General features: G+C 33.4%; 2 protein-coding genes and 3 long non-coding RNA genes across 6 annotated transcripts in view; 3 read left to right on the top strand and 2 right to left on the bottom strand.

Annotated features, from left to right (window-relative positions):
- The window catches only part of LOC107934943 (mechanosensitive ion channel protein 10), a 76,098-nt gene that overhangs the window by 14,412 nt on the left and 38,014 nt on the right, over positions 1-23,672 (bottom strand). The window lies entirely within an intron of this gene.
- On the bottom strand, positions 6,367-7,499 carry LOC107934932 (uncharacterized). The gene is made up of 2 exons (XR_001694103.2): positions 6,886-7,499; positions 6,367-6,782 (listed from the first exon to the last, which is right to left on the bottom strand). It is a non-coding gene; the product is annotated as an uncharacterized lncRNA (long non-coding RNA).
- Positions 7,268-8,667, top strand: LOC121222594 (uncharacterized). The gene is made up of 2 exons (XR_005919945.1): positions 7,268-7,409; positions 7,500-8,667. It is a non-coding gene; the product is annotated as an uncharacterized lncRNA (long non-coding RNA).
- On the top strand, positions 9,341-11,970 carry LOC107934971 (disease resistance protein RUN1-like). Its single transcript, XM_016867496.2, has 2 exons — positions 9,341-10,220; positions 10,299-11,970. Exon 2 carries the CDS (start codon positions 10,408-10,410, stop codon positions 11,410-11,412), a length of 1,005 nt encoding a protein of 334 aa, XP_016722985.1. The 5' UTR covers positions 9,341-10,220; positions 10,299-10,407; the 3' UTR covers positions 11,413-11,970.
- LOC121222596 (uncharacterized) lies at positions 12,046-16,891 on the top strand. The gene is made up of 6 exons (XR_005919947.1): positions 12,046-13,677; positions 14,415-15,134; positions 15,215-15,280; positions 15,368-15,452; positions 15,588-15,663; positions 16,374-16,891. It is a non-coding gene; the product is annotated as an uncharacterized lncRNA (long non-coding RNA).

Here is a 23,672-nt window from a genome sequence, read left to right as displayed (position 1 = left end):
GCTGTAAGGATGAGTTGATTGTAGATTTTAAGAAACAGATGCAAGAAGTATTCGAAATGACTGATCTTGGCTTAATGACATACTTTCTTGGCATGGAAGTAAATCAATAAAGTCATGGCATTTTCATAAGTCAGCAAACATTTGCATCAAAAGTGTTGGAGAAGTTCTGTATGTCAAACTGCAAATCTGTTGCTACACCTGTTGCATTGGGAGAGAAGCTGTCCAGCACTAGTGAGCATGATAGAGTAGATGAAAAGGCATATAGAAGCTTAATTGGTTGCTTACTTTATTTAACAGCAACAAGGCCAGACATTGTCTATGCTGTCAGTCTTCTTTCAAGGTTCATGCATTGCTGTAATATGGCACACTTAAAAGCAGCAAAAAGGGTGTTAAGATATGTCAAAGGAACAATTGATTCTGGTGTGAAGTTTGGAAAGATAGAGGAGTTAAAGCTTGTTGGTTATTCTGACAGTGATTGGGCTGGTTCAGTTGATGATATGAGGAGCACATCGGGTTACTTTTTTACCTTAGGCTCTAGTGTTTTCTGCTGGAGCTCAAAGAAGCAACAAACTGTTGCTCAATCTACAGTAGAGGTAGAATACATCTCAGCTGTAGCATCAGTTAATCAGCCATTTGGCTTAGAAAGCTTTTATGTGATTTGAATGAAGAGCAAGCTCGGCCTACTAAAATCAAAGTTGATAATCAATCAGTTGTTGCCATAACCAAAAATCCAGTCTTCCATGGTAAGACTAAGCATTTTAAAATTAAGTTTCATTTTGTTCGAGAAGCTGAGCAATCGAAGGAGATCAGCCTTGCTCATTGCAGCTCAGAAACTCAATTGGCCTAAATTTTGACCAAGTCATTAGGAGCTAATAGGTTTGAAATCTTGAAAAGAAAAATTGGTGTTTGTTGCATACAGTCCAAGGAGGAGTGTTAAGCTTTGGCCTGCATTGCAACAAAAGACTAGCAGTAAATGTCAAGCAGCAACATTGTTCTGAAGTGAAGAAATGAAGCTGGTCCGAATGCAACAACTTATTTTGAGTGTTTTGTTCCTATGTAACTTTGTCTAGTTCTTTTGTAATTTGATAGCAAAGTTAGTAGGATGTTTTGATTGATTTGTATTGATGTAATAGCTAGTATGTTAGCTTTCTTTTATGTACAAGTTAAGCAAGTTTTTGTTTATGTATTAAGTGGGAGCAGTTAACTATTAGGTAACTGTCCAATTACTTGTGTAACTCATATATCTTTCAAAATTTGAATGAAAAATATAGAGTTTCAGTTACATCTTTGCTGAGTTTTCATTTTTCAGTTTTATTCTTGCTTCATTCGTTTTCTTTTGTTGCTGAAAAATCCAACAATATTTTATTATCTTGGATTTTGATTATCATATCAGTTTGGGCCGAAATTTCTTTTTATGTTACTGCTCTCATATTGTTTGAGCATTGTAGTGAGGAGAGATTAAGATTCATACTTGAATTCTTTTTGACAGGTGACTTGTTATTGGCTGGTTTTGATTCATAGGATCAGTGGTGGACACCATTCAGCTTAATTGGTTAGGTTCCACCATTGGTACTCATGCCATAGGCAGCAAGTAGAGATTTAATCATATTGCATCTCAATACTATCTGCATTTTACTTCAATGATTTGTTCACCCATTGATTTATGTTTCATATTTCCTTTGAAAGTTGGTAAATATATATATATATAATATTTCAGTTCATGATTTCTAATTTATATTCATGTTAGCTAAGGTAAACCTACCAACTATTACCTAAATATAGTCAACATATTTTCGAGATTGGTTAATCTTATAACCTATGCTTTTATATTGATCTAGGAGTAGGTATTTTCTATTTGTTATGTTCTATTTTTTTTTATGACTGTGATCTGTAGATTTCATGAAACTTGCATGATAGTCAAGCCAGACACAGATTCAATACTCTACTGGAATTGAAGTTGCAGATTATGGGTGGTTTTTTGATATGTTCTTTCTCACCAAAAAATGAAGTTCCCACAAAATCCACATTTATAGATGTGCCCTTTTACCTAGAGATTATTGTGAAGGGAATAAAGATGGCAATGATTGATGTAAGGAAAGCAGATGAGGGAATAAATAACAGATGTTTGTAACAAGTAAGCTTTTAAGCTCTTCAATTTCTTCTACTGAATGATTTATTTATATTGTGGTTGGACTTAGATATTGAAGCAGTACTGCAACTTGTCAACAGAGTTGCCTTGTTTATCCCATTGAGAGGAAGCATATGCTCTTGGGTAAATTACTATTGACTCATTCTGATTATTAGCATCCTCATGGCATTCTTTTCCCCTGATTTATCAATGGACCATATAAATGCATTCAGAAGTTGGCAGAGTTGCTCTCATCTCAAAACTCGTTGAATGAACACATGGAGCCTGGATGTTATTTTCAATGCCAACCCTATCACAGTTTTCATTCTTAAGCTAGATTGATGTTTACCCCACAGAGGAACCCAACATAAACACCTGGAAAAAAAGAATCCCAATGATTTTGCTTTAGTTGGAACTTCAAAATGAAAAGTTGGTTTCATGGTACAGCTATTTGACTTGATTGTTACATCAGTTTGGGCTAAAACTTGAATCAATTTTCCCTTTTTGCAATTAAAATTCCAGAGTTCTACTCTATTTTAGAATTGGTTTGTACATTGGTTCTGATGAGATGATATCCAACAAGTTCAAGATTCGAAGCTTAATAACTAAAATAATTTTCTGTAATCCTAAACTATGATCTACTATAAGAAAAAAACACAAATTATACAACTCTGATTATTTTATATTGCAGTAATTACACAAATTCAGGTCCATTAGCATTACAAATTAGCTAGTGATAGATGTTGCAAGCTTGTATCCACAATTTTTAAATAAATTAATCTCATATGATAGAAAATGAAGTGCTTATATAAAAACCAAACTGGATGATAGGAGTTTAAAGTATCTTATTTATCACCCACAAAACATAAAAATTGTGCGTCGCATATCAAGTGGTGAATTTTCATGCTTTGGTGCATTATCAAGTTACAGCCATAAGACTGTAATCTGCAGATTTTCCATGAAAATTCAACCAAGAGGATGACTGACAGTTTTATAGCATAGTATTGATTTGCTTTTTTGCAATCAATGAATGAAGGTAAGGAAAAAAACACATGAAAATCAATATCACGTGAACTTAATTGTGGGGCATCGGGGACCAAATAGTACACTAATCAATGGAACAATTATTTCACTGACTAGGCAAGAAAAACAGTCCCTTTAAATTGGATATTCATCTAAGGGTAGCAGATCGTATTACTAACAAAGATCCAAAATATAAGAGAATTTGAATAAAAAAAATAAATTTAGACAAAATTGAAGGCTTTTTTTTATTGATTTAAGCTAGCTTGATTTAGACCAAAGGTTCTTTTATAATTTGGGTGGGTTTAGACTAAAAAGTACTACTGCCAATATGTAGATCGAGAGTAGATTTATTCAAGTGGCCTAACTATTCATTTAAATTAAATTTGAAGGTTAATCTAAAATATAAGAGAATTTAGGTAAAAAAAATATGAGGTTCGAAAAATAGGTTTAAGAAGAAATGTAAGACTCTTTTTCTTATTCGAGCCTTGGATTAGGACAAATTAACTATGCTTCAGCCTAACAGAAACACTTTCAATCTCATCCCCATTTAATAAAGTCACTTTTTCTTCTTACCATTCAAAAAGTAGAAGCAAAAGCAAAGCTCCCACGGTTTATTTGTGGTCTTTTTCCTCAATCTCACAATCCATATACTTTCATGACGTCTTCTTCATCTTCTTCTCGTCAAATGATGCATCAAGTTTTCTTAAGCACCAAGGGCCTGGTATGACGGAATTGATGCATAATGACACATAATGACTATGTCTTAGTTATAATGTAGAATCCGCTCAAGGTTTATGACTTAGTTAAATCCTTAATGCATTGGTTTGAAAAAATAAAAACAAAAGAAAAGAAAACAATTTTTGTATGTAAAAATTCCTAAAAGTGCTCAATTAGTCTATGCCTATCCTAATATAATTATTTTTTATGAGTTATTTAATGGAATGTCTATAAATTTTTTCGGGATAATATTTGATAAATTAATTTTTGTTATCAGAGAACTGATCGAATTCAAGGAATAAAGTTAAACATGTCACATATGGATAACCTATTATTCTAACCTTTTGTTTTTGAAAACATGATTAATCTTAGATATATTTTCTTCTATTCTCCTTAGAATTTGTTGTGAAAAGAGCATAAGTATTATAAGAAGCTACTTACATACCAAGTTTATATTATATCTCTTCTGGATGAGCTAAGGTATCTTCAATGGGATTATTACCCCTTCATATCTTATCACCAAATTTTAATCCAAAAAACCTTGTTGTATCGAGATTAGCACATGAAAACATGGAACAACTTTGGAACGAAGGTCATCAGGTATATATACTTTTATACTTTCTTCATCCAATAATTTTTTAAGAAAAATACTTTATAATTGATATAACATTTAATCTTATGATAACATATTTTTATTAATTTTTTAAAATATATATAAAAGATTTTATTCTATTTTTTTATAAGAAGCAATTTGATATTGATGGCGGGTGAATTAATACACCCAATACATCAAATATAATTTTTTATTTTGATAGAGTCTAAGTAAATGATGCTCTAACTACTTTATATTCTCATCATGTGCAGGATCTTGTTCATTTATGGAAAATTAAACTTTTTAGTTGCAAAAATTTGAAGAAGATTCCTAATTTATTAGGAGCCCTCAACCTTGAAAGACTTGACTGTGAAAAATGCAAAAGTTTGGTCGAACTTCCTTGCCTCAGCCATTTGACATCACTTAAAACCCTTCACCGAAGGGATGTCGTAGTCTCAAGAAGTTTCCGGAGATCCCAAATAACTTTTATGAGTTAGATTTATCATAAACTGGAATAAAAGAAGTACCTGATTTCATTGAGCATCTCGACAAACTTCAACGGTTGACCTTGACAAACTCAATGGTAAAAGATGTATCAAGCAATATTTCAAAGTTGAAATCCCTTTCTTCTCTAGATCTTAGTGGTTGTGTAATCGTTAAATTTCCAATTGTTGATGTGCGCTCACCAAGCTTAAGGTTCAAAAGCCTTATGTGTAAGCATATGGATCGTTGCAAGAGCCTCAAATTACTCTCAGAGCTTCCACCATATCTGCTCGACTTGAATGTACATGACTGCACATCATTAGAAAAAGTTCCCTTTGCAGATCAAAATTTATATCAGTTTGGTTCGTTAGGTGATGAAGGTGATGGTGTGTTTTGCATGTTATTCTGTAATTGCTTCAACTTGAATCAAGAGTCAACTAATAACATTGAGGCAAATGCCATGCTCAAAATTGGATCCCTAGCTAAGGAACGGGCAGCGACATATGGTAGGAAATACCTGGGTGATATCCTTCCAAGTTTGATTTGTTGTTTCCCAAGAAACAAAATTTCAACAAATAAGTTCAAGTATCAGAGTATGAATTCTTCCTTAAGTTTGAAGATAGCCCCAAATGGGGGTGGTGGGAGCAGATTTTTCGTTTTTGTTATCTGCCTTGTGGCTGATCTCGCTCACTGCCCTCGCTTGAGAAGTCTTAAATGTATTTGTGGCTACTAACTTACAGCCGCTGATGGTGGTCATGAAAAGTTCAAAAGTACCATATCTTTCTTGGATGCTTCTGAGTCAGAGAAATGCATGGGTGATCACGTGTTTATTCTATCTAGCATCAAAATGGTTAAAAGAGACGAATTATGAGGAGGCATCATTTGATTTCTACATCAAAAATTTCCATCATTATGAAGAAGCAGCAGAAAAATTATCAAGGTGGAGAGATGTGGTGTTCTTGTATTTTACGTAGATGCAGAGAGTGATGCTGATGCTACAGAAATGAGACCTGCCGAGACCAAAAGAAGCTTTAGCCATGATGGTGAAGAAGGGGATGGAGGCCCTAAACGATTTCAACAGTTTTTATTTCCTTTCATTTTTGGCTCTGGTTTTCAGTAGTTACAACTTCTCAATCATGTCATCCAAATGCATAAAGGGGTTTTCATCTCATTCTTTCATATTACTCGATTTTTTATTTCATTTTTCATATTGCCATATTTTTGTTTTTCATAGGTGTTAAAACTAAATTTTCAACTTTTAAATTAATTGCCTATGATAGAAAATGAAGTGCTTTACTTAATTAAAACCAACCAGGATGAATCTAACTTGCTCTGTTTAAAGTGTTAGAGTATAGATAAAGACTCTATTAGTCTATTAGCTGTTAGTTTGTTATACAAGCAGTTATGCTGTTAAGTGAGATTGTTAGCAGCAGTTACTCATACACATTTTATAAATACTATAGTTGTACTGGTTAAATTCAAGATAATAATACAAAAATCATTCTCTGCATATTCTATTTTTCTTTCAAGTTTTTGTAGATATTAACATGGTAAACGTCGGACAACAATGATTGACAGAGGCAGCAACATATTCACTTGATTATTGAAGGTTATGAATTGACTGGTTTTTTTTGGAGGGAACGTTACCTGTTCTGCCGCATTTTGTGCCGTCTTCGGAGGGATCTCTAGTTCCAAATCCGGATGCCTCAGCATTAGTTCAGCAGGATAGGTTACTTGCCTCTTTCTGGTTATTTTCTACTATTAGTCCTTCACTGTTGTCTTCTTTTACATATGCTAGGATGGTGTGCGATGTTTGGAACACTGCCACTTGCCTTTTCACTGCCGTCACAGGTGTCAAGTTATCTTGCATTCGCCATGATTTACATTCGCTTAAGAAAGGTAATCTGTCGATAAAGGAGTATGTAGTAAAGATTCAGAATACCTGTGCTTTAATCGAGGCTTGTCGATCTTGGATCTCGGAGAAAGAGAAAGTGGAGATCGTACTTGTGGGCCTACCACCGGAGTTCAACGCCATGCTCACCTTAGTGTCATTCTTGTCGGAAGCCTTACCGTTACAACACCTCATAGATGAGTTGTTGGAGTATGGAAGTCGCTAAATTCGCGTGGTTCAGGAGGTGCCGTTTCATGCTAACCTTTTGGAGACTATTCCGTCACCGCCGGTGGAGGACTCTGTGTGTGGTGGCCGTCCCCTACTGGTGGTTGTGGGAAGAGGTTTTGATCCAAACTCCAATGTTAGATCTGTGGTCAGTTTGGGCATTTAGCTCAACATTTTTAATATTGTCATAATCGCGACTATAGTGGTCTGACATTAGTGGCCTGGGCTTCAAATTCGACCGATCGTACTAGGCAGGGTTCGGATGCTGGTTTCTCGTTTCTATCGCCCGTCTCTAGTCAGTTTGGTGGCCTTTCGTAGACGGCGTCGTCACGATTTCTTTCTGGTAAATGGTAGGGTGGTCACTTGTCTGCTGCGCCTCCCCTGTATATGTCATACACTAGGGTTTTTAACCCTTTTTTTTGCGTTTGATGATGGAGCAGGTCTACCGCTTGGGCATTATGCTGGGTTAAGCCAACCATTTGGGCTTGGTCATGAGCAGCGGTTTGAGCCTGGTCATGAGGCAGTTCACTGGGTTAGGTCCGTATTTTGGGCTTGTAACTGGGTTCACTAGGCCATTGGCCAAAATCTTGGGCCGTCTGTGTGTGCTAGGCCATCTGGCCCATGCTAGGACTTTAGGGGTGATTTTTCTCCAGTTGGGTCCACTGCTAATGTTTCTCCAAATGGGCCGACATTTAATTGTGTGGAGTTTGCAAGCCCTCGTGGTCGTGGACGAGGGCTTGAGCCTTCAGATGGTGGTGTTTGTACTACGTTTGGGTCATATAATGGGTTGTGTATTCCCTGGCGGACAAAAATAAGAGCTCATGTTTATATTGGGTCAGATTCATGCGTTGGATTGCCTCGAATACCTGATTTACATGCGTCTAATGTCTCTAACTCTACTGGGTCTAATATTAATGCCACTCATTTTGGGTCCAATTTTGATAATGATGATTCGTATATTCCTATACCTATAGGAACTTCGTCTTGGTATCTGGATTCAGGGGCAATGCACCATGTTTGTCGAGATGCCTCTGCTTTGAATGAGTCTACACCATACTCAAGTACATTCCCTCTCTTAATAGGTTATGGGACTCCTATGCCTGTAGGAACTTCACTTATTTTTTATGTAAATTTTTATAAATATATTTGTTACGTAATTATGTTATTTGAATGTGCTAGTGTCACGGGCCAAAGTCTAAAGCCCGTGACCATGACACAAGATGTGCCCCATGGAGGTCTATCGATTAAATGGGGAACATTTAGCCCACGAGAACTGGCCCGATTCAAAGAATTGTTGGAGAAGCCTGTCAGATTGAAGCCTGGTTGGCCCGATAATGAAGACATGGTAACTTAGGCTAATTTTGGTAACTAATCTTAGAAGATAGAGAGAATCATATCTTGCAAAGATTAGATTAGATTTGATATGACAAATATTGTAAATCCCTAAAATTAAGGGATATGGTTAATCTCGTTCGTTGATGTAAATATATCTTGATCGTTGATTTTAGGGGAGCTCAACTATAAATAGAGAGCCTCCCCTCATTTGTACTCATCCATTGTAAGATTGAATTATTAAGAGTAATAGAATCCAGAGAGCATTTATTCAAACACCTTGGGTGTGTTCTTTTCTGTGACTTTCTCTTGTTCTTTCATTATTCTTCTTTTGGCATAAATCGCTTCCGCTCTTCAATTCAGTGCCTTGGAGGAGTTCTTAAGGAATCTTCACTTGAGTAAAGGCTGACTTAGGCGAGTTTGGACGAACGGATCGCCTAAGGCCGCACGGATCGCGAGACGAAAGTTCTAGCCCCGTGACACTAGAATCTATCTCTAATTAAAGCCATTATTTAAGTGATGAAAAAAATTATATTCTTAGTGATGGAATTTAAATAGCTTATTAATGACAATCTTTAATAGAAAATAATAGCATCAAACAAATATTTAAAGATGTGAGTTCGAGTGTGTTTAAATGTGCCTTTTGTTTCTATTTAAAGGTGAGAAAGAATTTCGTGTAGCTATAGGCTTTGTATAAAAAAAAGAAATAAATTTTAATATGTTCGAAAATTCAACCAAAAATCCATTTAATAAAAGGTTCCCACTGATGAAGGATCCATATTTTAAACTTTTCTTCTTCAAAAGGCAAACCAAAGCTCCCTTGCTATAAATTTTTCTCTTTGCCTCACTCACATTATCCATAATCTTTCATGGCGTCTTCTTCATCTTCTTCTCGTCAAATGAAGCACCAAGTTTTCTTGAGCTTCAGAGGTGAAGACACACGCCTTAACTTCACCAGTCATCTACTCAAAGCTTTGAAAGGCACAGGACTGAATGTCTTCTTCGATGAAGAAAAACTAGAGAAAGGGGAGCAACTTTCACAAGCACTTTCTCAAGCAATTGCAGCCTCAAATCTCTCAATCCTTGTTTTATCTAAAGGCTATGCTTCTTCGAAATCATGCTTAGGTGAACTCTCTCATATCATGAAGTGTAAAAAGACTCAAGGGCATATTGTTCTTCCTATCTTTTACTATGTTGATCCCTCCCATGTGCGAAATATTGGTGGGACTTTTAAGACATCTGTTGGTGTTATGAATAATATGCAAGCAAGTTTTGCTGAGACTTGAGCAACAAGGCTCGAGGCTTGCAGAAGAAACAAAAATGAATTCAAGAGCAGAATTAAGCTTTTGAAACACTAAAAATGGAAGCTAAGAAGAGAGAGTATTGGATAATGAAATTTGAATGAATTTTCATTAAAATTATCAAGTGGCTGGTCAATGAGTTAAAAAATCATCACCTAAACAATACCTACTACCACTAAGCACATTGAAACTTGATAAAGTTAACTTGTACACTTTGTAAAGCTGATTTAACAGCTCATTCTTCACCTAATAACATCAAGTACAAAAGCTACTTAGCTTTTAATCCAACTAAGTTACAAAACATCACTTGAAGAAACAAAATGGCAACAGTAGCTTGATCTTCTGCTGCAACTTCACTGGCTCGGGCTGTTTCTGGTGCAACAAGGCAGCATGCTGGCCAACTTCAACAACATCCTTCGGAGAGCATGAATCAAAGAGGCCGGTTGATGAAGTGAAGCGATGGAAAGCCGCCTTCACTGAAGTCCGTACGTTAAAAGGGTGGCATATAGAAGGAGGCAAATTCGATAGGTAACTATATATATATATTCATCTTATTATATTTGACATATCTTTCTTTTGACGGCTGGTTTTTTAATCATTTTCTAGATCTGAAACTAAGTACATTAAAGATGTGGTTGGATATGTTTTAAAAAAGTTGAATAGCAATTGTAGAAGTGTTTCTGAAGAATTGGTCTGAATAGATGATCAAAAGAAGATGATTTTGGGGTTGATTGAGCAAGTGGACGTGCGTCTAATAGGACTTTGGGGAATGGGTGGTATTGGCAAAACTACCCTTGCTGATGCTGTTTATAAAGAAGTCTTTGCAAAGTATGAATGTCGTTTGTTTCTTCAAAACATTAGTGAGAAAATAAAAAAACAGGGGAATGAATCTTTACGAAATGAACTTCTTTCCAAACTGTTAAACGAAAAAGAAATTTGTATTGATACCCCTTCCATAGGTTACCCTTATCAAGAGAGGGTGAATAATAAAAAAAGTACTTCTTGTCCTGATGTTAGTGACCCAGACCAAATAGATTTTATGGGTGTCACATATTTTGGTCCTGGAAGTAAAATCATTGTAACATCTAGAGATAGACAAGTACTAAAAAATCAAAGAGCTCATCGCATATATAAGGTTAAGGAGTTGAATGAGAATGATTCTCTTCAACTTTTTTCTACATTTGCATTTAAGTTGTTGAATCCTGCAGTTGATTTTCGAGATCTATCATGCAAGTTTGTAGAATATGTCCAAGGTAGTCCACTTGCTCTTAAAGTTTTGGGTTCTGAACTATATACGAAGTCGAAAAAAGAGTGGGAGGGCAAGGTGAATAAACTAAAGCAATGTGCAGAACTTAAAATTTCACATATTTTGAAGAGTAGCTTGGATGAGCTAGATGAGGAAGAAAATAATATATTTCTTGACCTAGCATGCCTCTTTAAAGGGCAAGCCATGGATTATGTAGAAAAAGTTCCAAGTATTTGTTATAAGGGTGCAACATGTGGAATAAGTAAATTGGTCGACAAGTGTCTACTTGAGAACAAATATGGATGTGTTTTTATGCATGACATGGTTGAAGAGATGGGCAAGGACATTGTTATGCGAAAATCTGAATGCCCCGGAAAGCGAAGTAGATTGTGGAGTTGTGAAGACATGGAAGAGGTGTTCAAATATGATAAAGTAAGTGTTAATTGCATTTATTTTCTTTTCACTCTTTGGTAGGTTTAATAGATGTTGTTGTGTACCATGTATTATCTTTTTTAATTATTATTTCAAAAAATAAAATTATTTGTTTCTTACCATAAACATAATGACCAAATGTCTTACGATACAACATGGAATTTTGTTAAAAGTTTTTTGGGTTAGTTAAATATCTAATGCATTTTTATGACTGATTTAATAGAATGTCAATAAATTTCTTTATGTTAATCTATGATTTTTTATTTATCAGGTGACTGAGTTTTTTAAAGGAATAAAGTTAGATGTAACTCAAACTGGTAATCAACAATTTTGTGCTACCGGTTTTGAGAAGATGCATATATAAGCTTAGATATATCAACATCAGGTATTTTGCACATACTTTATGGGAACCTCCACCCCAATATGCAAACAAAGTTGATAGTATATCTCTTCCCTTCAAAACTTTATCAAGTTTTAATTAAAAAAATCTTGTCGTATTGATATTACGACGTGGTAAAGTGGAACAACTTTGGAATGAAGATGATCGTATGGTATGTGCTTTCATATTTTCTTCGCCTAAAAATTTTTTTAAGGAAAAAAATATTTATTATTTGATGTATCAAATAACATCTTATTTAAAGTTTTTAAATTAATTTAAAAAAGTGACACATCAAATATAAAATTTTATTTTTTAGTATTATAATTATTCATTTCCTTTTCATTTTTTAATGCTTAAAAGTAATACAGTTAATTTTTCTATAGAGGACCTTGCTAATTTAAGGCAAATTGACGTTTCATGGTGCGCTAATTTAAGGAAGATACCTAATCTTTCAGGAGCCATCAACCTTGAACTCCTTGATGGCTCTTTATGTAAAAGTTTGGTTGAACTTCCTTGCCTCAATCATTTGGCATCTCTTCATCATGATAAGCTTCACCTTGAGGGATGTTATAGGCTCAAGAAGTTTCCTCAGGTCCCAAGACACTTTTGTTCTTTGGGTTTAGAAATAACTGAAATAGAAGAAGTGCCTGATTCAATTGAGCATCTCCACAAACTACAGGGATTGTCGTTGAGCAAGTCAAAGGTAAAAAAAAGTATCGATCAATATTTCGAAGTTGGAACTCCTTGGTGAATTGATTCTTAGTAATTGCCCAATGATCAAATTTCCAGAAATCCCAAAAAGCTTAACAAAATTAAACTTATCTCGCACTCAAATTGAAGAAGTGTCGTTGCCTTTTGACTCTCTATGTAATCTTCAGGACTTAAATATCAGTGGCTCAGCGGTCAAAAATGTATCGATCAAGTTGGATTCCCTTCGTAAACTGAATCTTAGTGAATGCTCGATGATCAAATTTCCAGAAATCCCAAGAAGCTTAATAGAATTAAATTTATCTGGCATTCAAATTGAAGAAGTGTCCTTGCCTTCGACTGTCTATGTAATCTTCAGGTCTTAAATATGAGTGGCTCAGCAGTAAAAAATGTATCGATCAAGTTGGAATCCCTTAAACTGGATCTTAGTGGTTGCCCAATGGTCCAATTTCCAGATGTCCCAAGAAGTTTAACACACTCAAATTGAAGAAGTGTTATTGCCTTTCGACCCTTTATGTAATCTCGTGTACTTAAAAGTGAAAGGCTCAGCGGTAAAAAATGCATCGATCAAGTTGGAATCCCTTCGTCGACTGGATATTAGTGGTTGCCCAATGGTCGAATTTCCAAAAGTCCCGAGAGGCTTAATATGGTTAAAGTTATCTGACACTCCAATTGAAGAAGCGGCCTTGTCTATAGACTCTTTAAGTAATCTTAAGGAGTTAGAGATGAGCGGCTCAAGTATTCCAAAGCTACAGTGGAATATCTCCCTGTTCGATTCAAGAGAGTTTCCCACTGTTGATGTGCCCCCACCAAGCTTGAGGTCTAAAACCCTTAGGAATATGTGGATGGATCGTTGCAAGAGCCTCAAATTACTCTCAGAGCTGCCACCATATCTGCAAGGCTTGAGTGTACATGAGTGCACATCATTAGAAAAAGTATACTTTGCAGATCAAAGTTTATATCAGTTCGATTCTTTAGTTGATGATGACAATTACAATGTGTTTTGCATGATATTCTATAATTGTTCAACTTGAATCAAGAGTCAACTAATAACATTGAGGCAAATGCCATGCTCAAAATTGGATCCCCAGCTATGAAATGGGCAGCGAGATATGGTAGGAAAAAACGGCATGATAACTTTCGAAGTTTTTATTTCTTTTCATCTTTGCCTCGGGTTTTCAGGAGTTACAACTTCTCAATTATGTCATCCAAATGCATTGGTAAGGTTTTCATTTTCATCTCATTTTTTCATATTATCATACATTTTTCAGTTTTTTTATGTCATTTTTCATATTGCCATACTTTTGTTTTTCACAATTGTTAAAACTAAAATTTCAATTTACTTAATTAAAACAAACCAGAATGAAGCTAACTTGCTCTGCTTTATAAATTGCTAGTCATTTAGAAGGTGCTTTACCATCTTCGAGAAACTGAAAACTTGTAGTTCCACATTGTAAATGTTAAAAGCATAGTTTATGAACATAAAATGGAAATTTGTTCTATAGTTAGTGGTAGTCTTCTTATTATTTCTCTCATATCCATTCCCCTGTTGTGTCTGTGTTCTTTCGTAGGTATAGAATATATTGTCTAAGAAGGAAATTCTCCATATTAATTGATTTGGAGGAAAATTGAATGGCAACTGGAGAGATTTCAATACAGTAGCAAAAAGATCCTGCTTTGGAGTTGATAAAATATCCATAAACAGCCCAAATTAATAGGATCATACTCAAAATATATATGTAATTAGCTCATAAAAGTATGTCATTTTAGAGTATTATCAATAGGGGTTAGTGGTAGGTGCCCAAATTTAGATATTAAGATTCATACTTAAATTATTCAGCCTAATTGTTTAGTTTCTAACATCGGCGCTAATATGTTATCAACTCATGATTACATGATTTCATGTTAATTAGAAAGATTGGTTTCTCTTATAACCTTTGCTTTTATGTTGATTTAGGAGTAGGTGTTTCCTATTTGTTGTGAGATTCGACACTCAACAGAACTTGCAGATTATGGATGGTTCTGATATCCTCTTTCTCACCAACAAAACAAGTTCCCATGAAATTCCTGGTATTAAAGTCACGTTTGTGACCAATGCAAAATATTTTTAGCCAATAATGAGTTGGAGCTTTAGCCATATAAGGAGGAACACCCAAGCTGTAAGAGCTTCGATTTCTTTTACTTGATGCTTATTTTATTTATGTGTTTGAACTGATATTTTGAGACAATGCAAGTTGTCAACAGATTTGCCTTATTGGTCTATTCATATGATGGTTCAACGCAAAATTGAAGGAATCTTTTGAATACCTTTTCTGGGCTCTGGCAATTCAGTCTTGGTGGAGAAGTAAGTTACCTTTGACTTATTATTATGATTTTAGGTTCATCTAATGCTTATTTTTTCTAGATTTATCAAAGAAATTCCGAGAGTTGCTCGTATCTCAAATCTTGTGGTATGAACACATGGAGCTGGAGGCAAGCGTTTGACGGTTATCATTCTCAAGTTGGATTGGTGAGCTTATGTTCATCCCATTGTGGAACCCAAGAAGATACTGGAAAAATGTTAAATGATTTGAGTTCATTTTGAAGTGAAGAGCTGGTTCCATGGTAGAGCCATTGGAATTGATATTTTCTTATCTTGGATTTTGATCATCAGATCAGTTGGGGATGAAGTCTCTTTGTATGTTATTGCCTTTCAAGTTGTTTAAGCAGCATTGTGGTGAGGTGATATTAAGATTCATGCTTTTTTCTTTTCGGCAGTTGACTCCATAGGATCAGTGGAGGACTCCATTCAGCTTCATTGAAAAGTAGAGATTTAATCATCTGGTATCTCAATATACTCATTGCATTTTCCTTCAATGATATCTTGATTCGTTGATTTATGATTCATGTCTATTTATACTGGAATTGCAGTCGCAGATTAAGGGTGGGTTTGATATGATATCTTCGGTCTCACCAACAAAAACAAGTTCCACTAAATTTCTAGTGTTAATGTAAGGTTGTGCCCTATGCCTAATCTTTTTTATCTCACTTCATAGATGTGCTTTTTACTTGCAGAGTTTAAAGCAATGTAGTATAAGTCAGCCAAAACCTAGAGATTAAGCTTTGACTTTTTAAATATGCTACTGTGAAGGGAATGAAGATGTCAGTGATTGGTTTAAGAAAAGCAGATGAGGAAACAGAGTCAAGACGACATTAATGGCAGATGAGTAAGCTTCTAATTTCTTCTATTGAGTTATTGCCATATATTTGTGGTTGAACCGAGACGTCGAGGCTGTATTGCAATTTGTTAACAGATTTTCCTAGTTGATATCATTCAACTTTGCTTCAATGCTTTCTGGTTGTTGGAGCTTTGGAGGAGCCATATGCTCTTGCCAATTTAGCCTTCCTTGTGAGCTTAATTACCTTTGTTTCATTGTGATCTTTTACAACCCTCATGGCCATCTGCTTTTTAAAAACAAATGATTTGGGTTTAGTTTGAGTTGGTTTCAAGGTAGAGCCATTTGACTTCATTATCATATCAGTTTGGGCTGAAATTTGAATTAATTTTCCTTTTTTTGTATTTTAGATTATCAGAGATTGAACTTTGATTTGATTTTTGTGATTAAAATTCCAGATTTTTACTCTCTTTTTGGATAGAAAGGATGAATACTGGAACTGGCAATCAGGGACTTTAGTCACTAAGCATTAACTATTCTATCACCTTATGTTCTTCATATAATTTGGATTTAATCCATTTGGTTCATGCATTCATTTTTATGAGCTTCGAAACTTTGTCTTTACAGTCACTTTCTCTAATCCTAAACTATGATTTTACTACAAGAGAACACAAATTATACTACTCTGATTATTTTATATTGCATTATTTACACAAATCTATAGGTGTTTGATCTTAGCTGAACATGTTATGCGGTTGCAGTGTGGTGTTTGTGTCTTGAAACAAACGATGCGATTTTCTATAACCATTTGCTGCATACGGTGATCGTTCGTTGTGAATTTACAGTCACTGTTTTGGGAGAATGATGTTAAGGGGGTGCCGGAATTCCAGCAGTCATAAAACGTGGCTGTGATTCGAGCTATTATACTGTGCTTGAAGCTTCGAACTAGAGCATGACAGTTTCATTGTGTATCAATTCAACCTCGGATACTTTTGGGGACGTATCCGAGCTAATCAATTGATCCTTCAAGTGAAAGATATTGATTTTCGTAAATGTCTTGCCAAGGCATATCAGCCAAGGATAGGGTGGATCGGATTTTGATGTTCATGTCATTGTATTTATTGACATTATACATTATGTTGTATTATTGTTTTTTGTTTTACGTGCTGCTTGGAAGCTCCGACTCAAGTTAGCAGTTGAAGGCATTGAGGCTTTATTTTAAGGTTTACACTTTGTTTCCTTTATTTTATATGATCTTCAAACGATGTTTAATCAAATATATTCCACTTGATTGTAAACTTCATTGTATTAAACTTAATCATTTTCATTAGATAGTAAAATTATGATGATAGGCAGCAGAGTTAAAAGGCTTTTCAAAAGATAGAATCTGATGGGTTTGTAAGGTCCATACGCACATATGTGCGTGATAGATAATTGGGTAAGCTCAAGTTTTCATTTTCTTGCAGAGCAATAGAAACCCATCAAATATCTAAATAATTAGACACTGTAAAGACTTACTAAATATCACACAAGAGATCAAAGTACATATAAGCTCTCAAGGGTAGGCAAATCCAAATATTTATTTGCTTTAAAGACTTACTATTCTATAACAATGGTATCTCCTATTGATCTAAGCTCTAAATCAGTTGCTAAGCAGTTTAGGTGAATTCATGTTTAATTTGTCTTGATTTAACAAATTCAAACTGTTACATTTGTGTAAATGTGTAAATGTTAATGCTAAATTTGTTGATTTTTTAGAATCAAGATCAAATTGACAAAAATGCAAACATGAAGGGCTAAATTTATTGTTATATCAATATCAAAATTATGTGAATTTGATAGAAGACATTAACGATGTAGTTAAATGTCCTTATTCAATTTTCAAAATTTATGTGTTGCTCACTTTCAAAATTAACAAAGATTAAATTTTTCTTCTTTTAAAGGGATCAATTTAGTCAATTTTGAAATTAAGAAAGACTAAAGAAGTCATTTTACCCAAACTTGCCTTCCCTATGTTAGAAAGGACTAACAAAGAAAATCTATCATTATTTCACCTAGGAAAATAGAAACACAACACCCTTCCTTCCAACGACTTTTTATTTAGGGAAAAAAAGTGAAAATTATTCTTCAAGAAAGTGGTAGGAAATTCGTAAGAAATTTCATCACAACCCCAAAAAAAATTCATGAATGGTAACAATTGCTTTTGAAGTTGTACGTTTGGTTACGAAATCAACTAATATATATTTTCGTATAGATGATTTACTCATACTAACATATTAATTAGGCCATCAACCTTTATCACATTATCTAAATAATCTTGTGTACTTTCATCATACCCCACACAAGCCTTTAAACTTTATTTGTTATCCAAATAAATTAATTTTAATTTTTAACTTGTATCTAGAAAAGTTTTAGTCTCCCATTGGAAGAGCTTGACTTGGAAATTAACACACCCATCATCATCATCGTCATTTGGAACAAGTTTTCTTGTTGGTCAAAACCCATTGGAAGACCTTGACTTGGAAATTAACACCCATCATAATCATCATCGTCATTTGGAACAAGTTTTCTTGCTGGTCAAAACTCCCTTTTAATACTCTTTCATGCCTTCTTCTTCATCAAAGTCCACATCACCAGAAGGCTAATATATAGAGTTAAGGCGTAAAATATGGTTCTTTATATAAACTCAAAATCTTTTTGCCTTTGTTTTTCTAAATAATGTGAAATATGGGCTTTTATATAGATTCATAATCCCAATTTGTGCTTTGTTCTTAAGCAATACGAGATTTATTATCCTTTTAACTAACAAACGATTTAAGTTAAACTTGGTTTTTAAAAATTAACAATAATAATTAAACTTTGCACAACAATAAACACAAAATAAAATATATTAAATGGTAGATTATAAGTCTCCTCGTCACCAACTTAGTTTAAAATTAACATGTCATTTGAAATAAGGGCTAATTTAAACACAGATAAAAACATAGGGGTTTATTTGGGTACAACAAAAGTAAACTATTCAAGGACTCTTTTAAGAATTTAACCATTTGCTCAACATTGTCCCATTGGAAGACCTTGACTATTGTGGGTAAAATATACAAATCAAGAAGACTGTCATTTCTGGAAAGTGTGAGAGTGACAATTTTCTTGACTCAGATAATTAGCTAATCTCCTCCAGTCGTTGCCTTTGTTAAATCTCATATTCTCATTGTCATTTAATACTAGGATGCCAAAGCTCCCTTTGTGTACTTTCCTCTCTTCTTCCTCAATCTCACAATCCATACACTTTCATGGCATCTTCTTCATCTTTTTCTTGTCAAATGATGCATTAAGTTTTCTTAACCTTGAGAGGTGAAGACACGTGCCTTAACTCAAAATTTATTTAATTATAGGTTCTAGTACGATAAAATTATCATGACTTTAATAAAATTAAAATTTAGTTGAGAAAATAATTTAATTGAATCAATGAATTAAATTTATTTTAATTAATTATATAAATAATATTTTTGCAATGAAAACTTGATATTGGGTTGGATAAATTAAATGAGTTGATTATTTAAAGTTCATATAGACTTGATCATGAGTCGAGCCAATGCAAAATTTTAGGCCCGTTTTCTAAGCTCGGGCTGACCTACCCGTATTAATTTCTTTAGATTATTTTTATGTAAAGATAATTTTAAAAAATATAATATATCAAATACACAAAATATTAAAATAAATGTTTCTCAACAAATTAAAAATATATTTTTAAAAATAAATATTTATACTTAAATAACACTAACACGGTTGCAACTCAACAATCAAATGGTTTTAAAATAGTAGCAAAATTAACAATAAAACCAAAAATTCAATATCCAAACAATAACAATAAAATATTAACAATACAATAATAAAATTGTAACGAAACAACAATATAACAGCAGCAAACAACAACAGAAAAGAAATAATCAAATTTGAGCTAGGCCAAACTATCTAGCCCAAGACCCGAGCTATTTAGAAAATGTGCCGATATTGGTACGTTGAATAATATTTTACTCAACATTTACGTTGTAACACATAAACTATTATTTTCCAACTTTTAAATTAATGGCCAATGATAGAAATATGAAGTGCTTTAATTAATCAAAACCAACCAGAATCACATGCTGTACAAATAGCTTGTGATTTAGAATTTTCATTCTTTGGTGCATTATCAACTTACTTTTTTCCTAATGCATTTTACAAGCTATATGTACGGTTGTGATGTGCAAATTTGGTGGAACTTCCATGAAAATTCAGCCCAGGGGTGGTCTGCTTTGATTTATCCAAATTCCTACATATGTAGCTTCGAGGAAAGAAAGAAGGTTTATTAGTCATTTTGAAATGGGTGTCAAAAGCAAAAGCAACCTTTTCTTTTTCTCAGCCAATAAAAATATTTTATTAATAAGTTTAATGTAGTCTTTATCACCTCATCAAAAACAAAAAAGTGAGTTTCCATGCTTAATTTGGTGCATTATCTCCTTATGCATTTTGGAACAATATGTATGACTGTAATATGCAGATTTGCTTTGTAAATTCAGCGAAAAAACAAAAGAAAAAGGAGAAGATTCTTGACATCTTTGTAGCATATTTTTTGCAATATTCAATGAATTAAAATAAGACAATTTTTTAATCTCACTCGTGGCATTAAAATAAAAGCTCCACTACTAATGCCGGTGTACGACCTATTTTTCACATTTATTAAAAGAGGATTACCTTTTTAATTTGTTTCTAAATATGTCCTAATTTTATATTATTATAATATTCCAAACTAATTTGGGCATCAATATTTTGTGCTTTGAAATTTACTTAATATCCATCAACTAGATTTGGCTACAAAATCAACTAGTAACTTTTTTTTTTCCTATAGATGATTTGCTTAGACTAATATACTAAATAAGTCATAAGCTTTATTAAGTTAAGCTCTTAAAATTTTATGGGTAAATTATTATCTCGTTAGTTATTTCAAATAGGGGTCATTCCTATTTTGGTTGCTCTAATATTTTTGTTAATTTGGTCATCCAAAAGGGAAATTGATCACTCTTCTGTAAAACGATAATGGAATATTGATTGTGCATTTCCATATTAGCTAGTCATGCTGAAATCTTTATGATGGAAGCAATGTTTTTTTAAAAAATTCACGTTAGTATTTCAATTGGAATAATTAATAGTAATATTTACTTTGATTAATTGACGATATTATTGTAGTAAAGGATCAAATTATTCTATTTTAAAGTATAAAAATAAAAATCTAAATTTAGGAATAATAATAGGACCAAAACAAAATTTTAATTGTAAGGACTAAATTATAAAATCTAGAAATTTTAGAGAAGGGACTGTTTTGCAGAATTGTACAAAAAGAGGTTTAGAACTGAACTGTAGAATAATAAAATCTATTTTTGAGGAATTAAATTGTAGAATAGTAAAAATTTAGATTCCAGGGACTAATTTGTAAAAATATAAAATTATAATATGAGGGACTATTTTCTTCGACAGTGAAGAGAGCTTTCCTTTTGTTGCTCTGAAAGCTTCCTTTTTTTTTGTTTTTTTGACAGTGAAGATAGTCAATATAGTCTTATTAGTTTAGAAAATATCTTACGGGAAAAAAAATTGGTAAGATATTTTCCTTGAAAAAGTCTTGATTTTACATTTTTTTTGAAGAATGATTTCCTTTAATAATTCATTTTTCACCAAACAAACACGGTAAAACAATGAAAATATGTTATGGAAAACATTTTACATACAAACAAATAGACCATTAATTAGAAAACCGGTTCGATTCTATATTTAAAATAAATGTAGGCAAGCATATTTGTTGGTTAAAAATCTATCCAATCTCTTTGATCAATTTTGGTATTGAGCAAATTGGAGTCTCTTAAAAAAATTGGAGCAATTTCTAAAGTGAGTAATTAATGATAGTTAATCACAACATTGATGTTTTCCATCAAATGTAAATAATTTTAATTGGTATAATAACAAATTTACCCCTCAAAGTTTACAATTATATCACTTGTCTTGATTTAACAAATTTAGCCAGCAATATTTGTGTAAATGTTTATACTAAACTCGTTGAATTTTTAGAATTAAGACCAAATTGACAAAATATGTAAACATGGCTAAAATTTTTATTATACCAATCAAAATTATATACAATTGACGAAAAGCATTAACGTCATGAATAATTGTTCTTTGTTGCTCACTTTCAAAATTAAGAATGATTAAATTGCTTTGATTTTTTTGAGAGAGACCAATTTATTCAATTTCAAAATTGAAAGAGATTGGAGAGATATTTTTGCCCAAACTCACCCTACCTATTTCAGAAGAAAGGACTAAAATGGAAACCCCCCAAAAGCACAAAGAAAATCTATCATTATTTCCCAAGAAAAATAGAAACACAACATCCTTCCTTCCAAAGACTTTCCATTTAGGGGAAAAAAGTGGCGATTATTGTTGAGAAAGTTGTAGGAAATTTAAGTTGAATTCACCTAAAATGGTCTAAAAGTGGCAATTATTCTTATGAAAGTCAGTTCAATGACCCAAATGACAAAGTGTATAAAAGTCAATATTTTTGTTAGGAAATTTATTAGAAATTTTATCATAACCCAAAACGAAATTCAAGAATGGTGACAATTTTTTTTTGAAGTTATACGTTTAATTACAAAAATCAATTAATATTTATTTTTCTTATAGATGATTTATAGCATCATTTAAATAATCTCTTGTACTTTTATCATACCCCAAATAAGCCTTTAAAGTCTAAATAACCCTTAATTTTTAACTTATATTTAGATAAGTTTTAGCATTCAATTAATAAGAAAATATTTGGTATATTGATAATGGAGGTTTTAGATTCGATAAGCGGATTAAATATTGAAATTTTTATCAGTAAAAACTCATCCGCAATGCTTCACCTTTTCAATCTCATTCCCATTTAATTGACACACTTTTTCTTCTTACCATTACAAAAATAGAAGCAAAAGCAAAGCTCCCTCAGTTTATTTTGTTCTCTTTTTCCTCAACCTCACAGTCCATACACTTACATGGCGTCTTCTTCATCTTCTTCTCGTCAAGTGAAACATCAAGTTTTCTTGAGCTTCAGAGGTGAAGACACGCGCGTTAACTTCACCGCTCATCTACTCCAAGCTTTGAAAGACAAGGGATGGACTGTCTTCTTCGATGACGATACACTAAAGAAAGGGGAGAAAATTTCATCAGCACTTTCGAATGCAATTGCGGCCTCAATTCTCTCCATCATCATTTTATCTAAAGACTATGCTTCTTCAAATTCATGCTTAGGTGAACTTTCTGACATCATGGATCGCAACCGCAATCCTACTGACAAATATATTGTTCTTCCCATCTTTTACCATGTTAATCCTTCCCATGTGCAAAAGATTGGTGGGACTTTTAAGACATCATTCCAAAAGCATGAATCAAAGCAACCAGCTGATAGAGTACAACGATGGAAATCTGCATTTCAAGAGGTCGGTGCATTAAAAGGGTGGCATATAGGAGGCAAATCCGATGGGTAACAATATATATATATATTCTCATCTCCTTATATTTGACTAATACGAATATCTTTCTTTTGACTGTCGATTTTTTAACTATTTTCTAGATATGAAACAGAGTACATTGAAGATGTGGTTGAATATATTTCAAAAGAGTTGGATAGCAATTGTACAAGTGTTTCTGAAGAATTGGTTGGAATAGATGATCAAAAAAAGATAATTTTGGGGCTGATTGAGCAAGAGCATAGCCGTGTAATAGGACTTTGGGGAATGGGTGGTATTGGCAAAACTACCCTTGCTGATGTTGTGTATAGTGAAATCTGCCAAAATTTTGAAAGCCACTTGTTTCTGCGAAATGTTAGTGAGAAAATAAAAAATGTAGGGAATGAATCTTTACGAAATGAACTTTTTTCCAAATTATTAAACCAAAAAGGAATTTGTATTAACAGCCCTTCCATAGGACACCCTTACCAAGAGAGGTTGAACAATAAAAAAGTACTTGTTGTCCTTGATGATGTTAGTAACCCAGAT

This window comes from Gossypium hirsutum, chromosome D10 (genome assembly GCF_007990345.1).
Source record: "Gossypium hirsutum isolate 1008001.06 chromosome D10, Gossypium_hirsutum_v2.1, whole genome shotgun sequence".
Classification (NCBI taxonomy): domain Eukaryota; kingdom Viridiplantae; phylum Streptophyta; class Magnoliopsida; order Malvales; family Malvaceae; genus Gossypium; species Gossypium hirsutum.
Note: the sequence above shows the minus strand (reverse complement) of the source record. Positions and strands in the feature narration are given on the sequence as shown.

Bases quoted from the DNA above. Each gene is read 5' to 3' on its own strand.
- LOC107934971 (XM_016867496.2), top strand. From the start codon at position 10,408: ATGATTTTGGGGTTGATTGAGCAAGTGGACGTGCGTCTAATAGGACTT.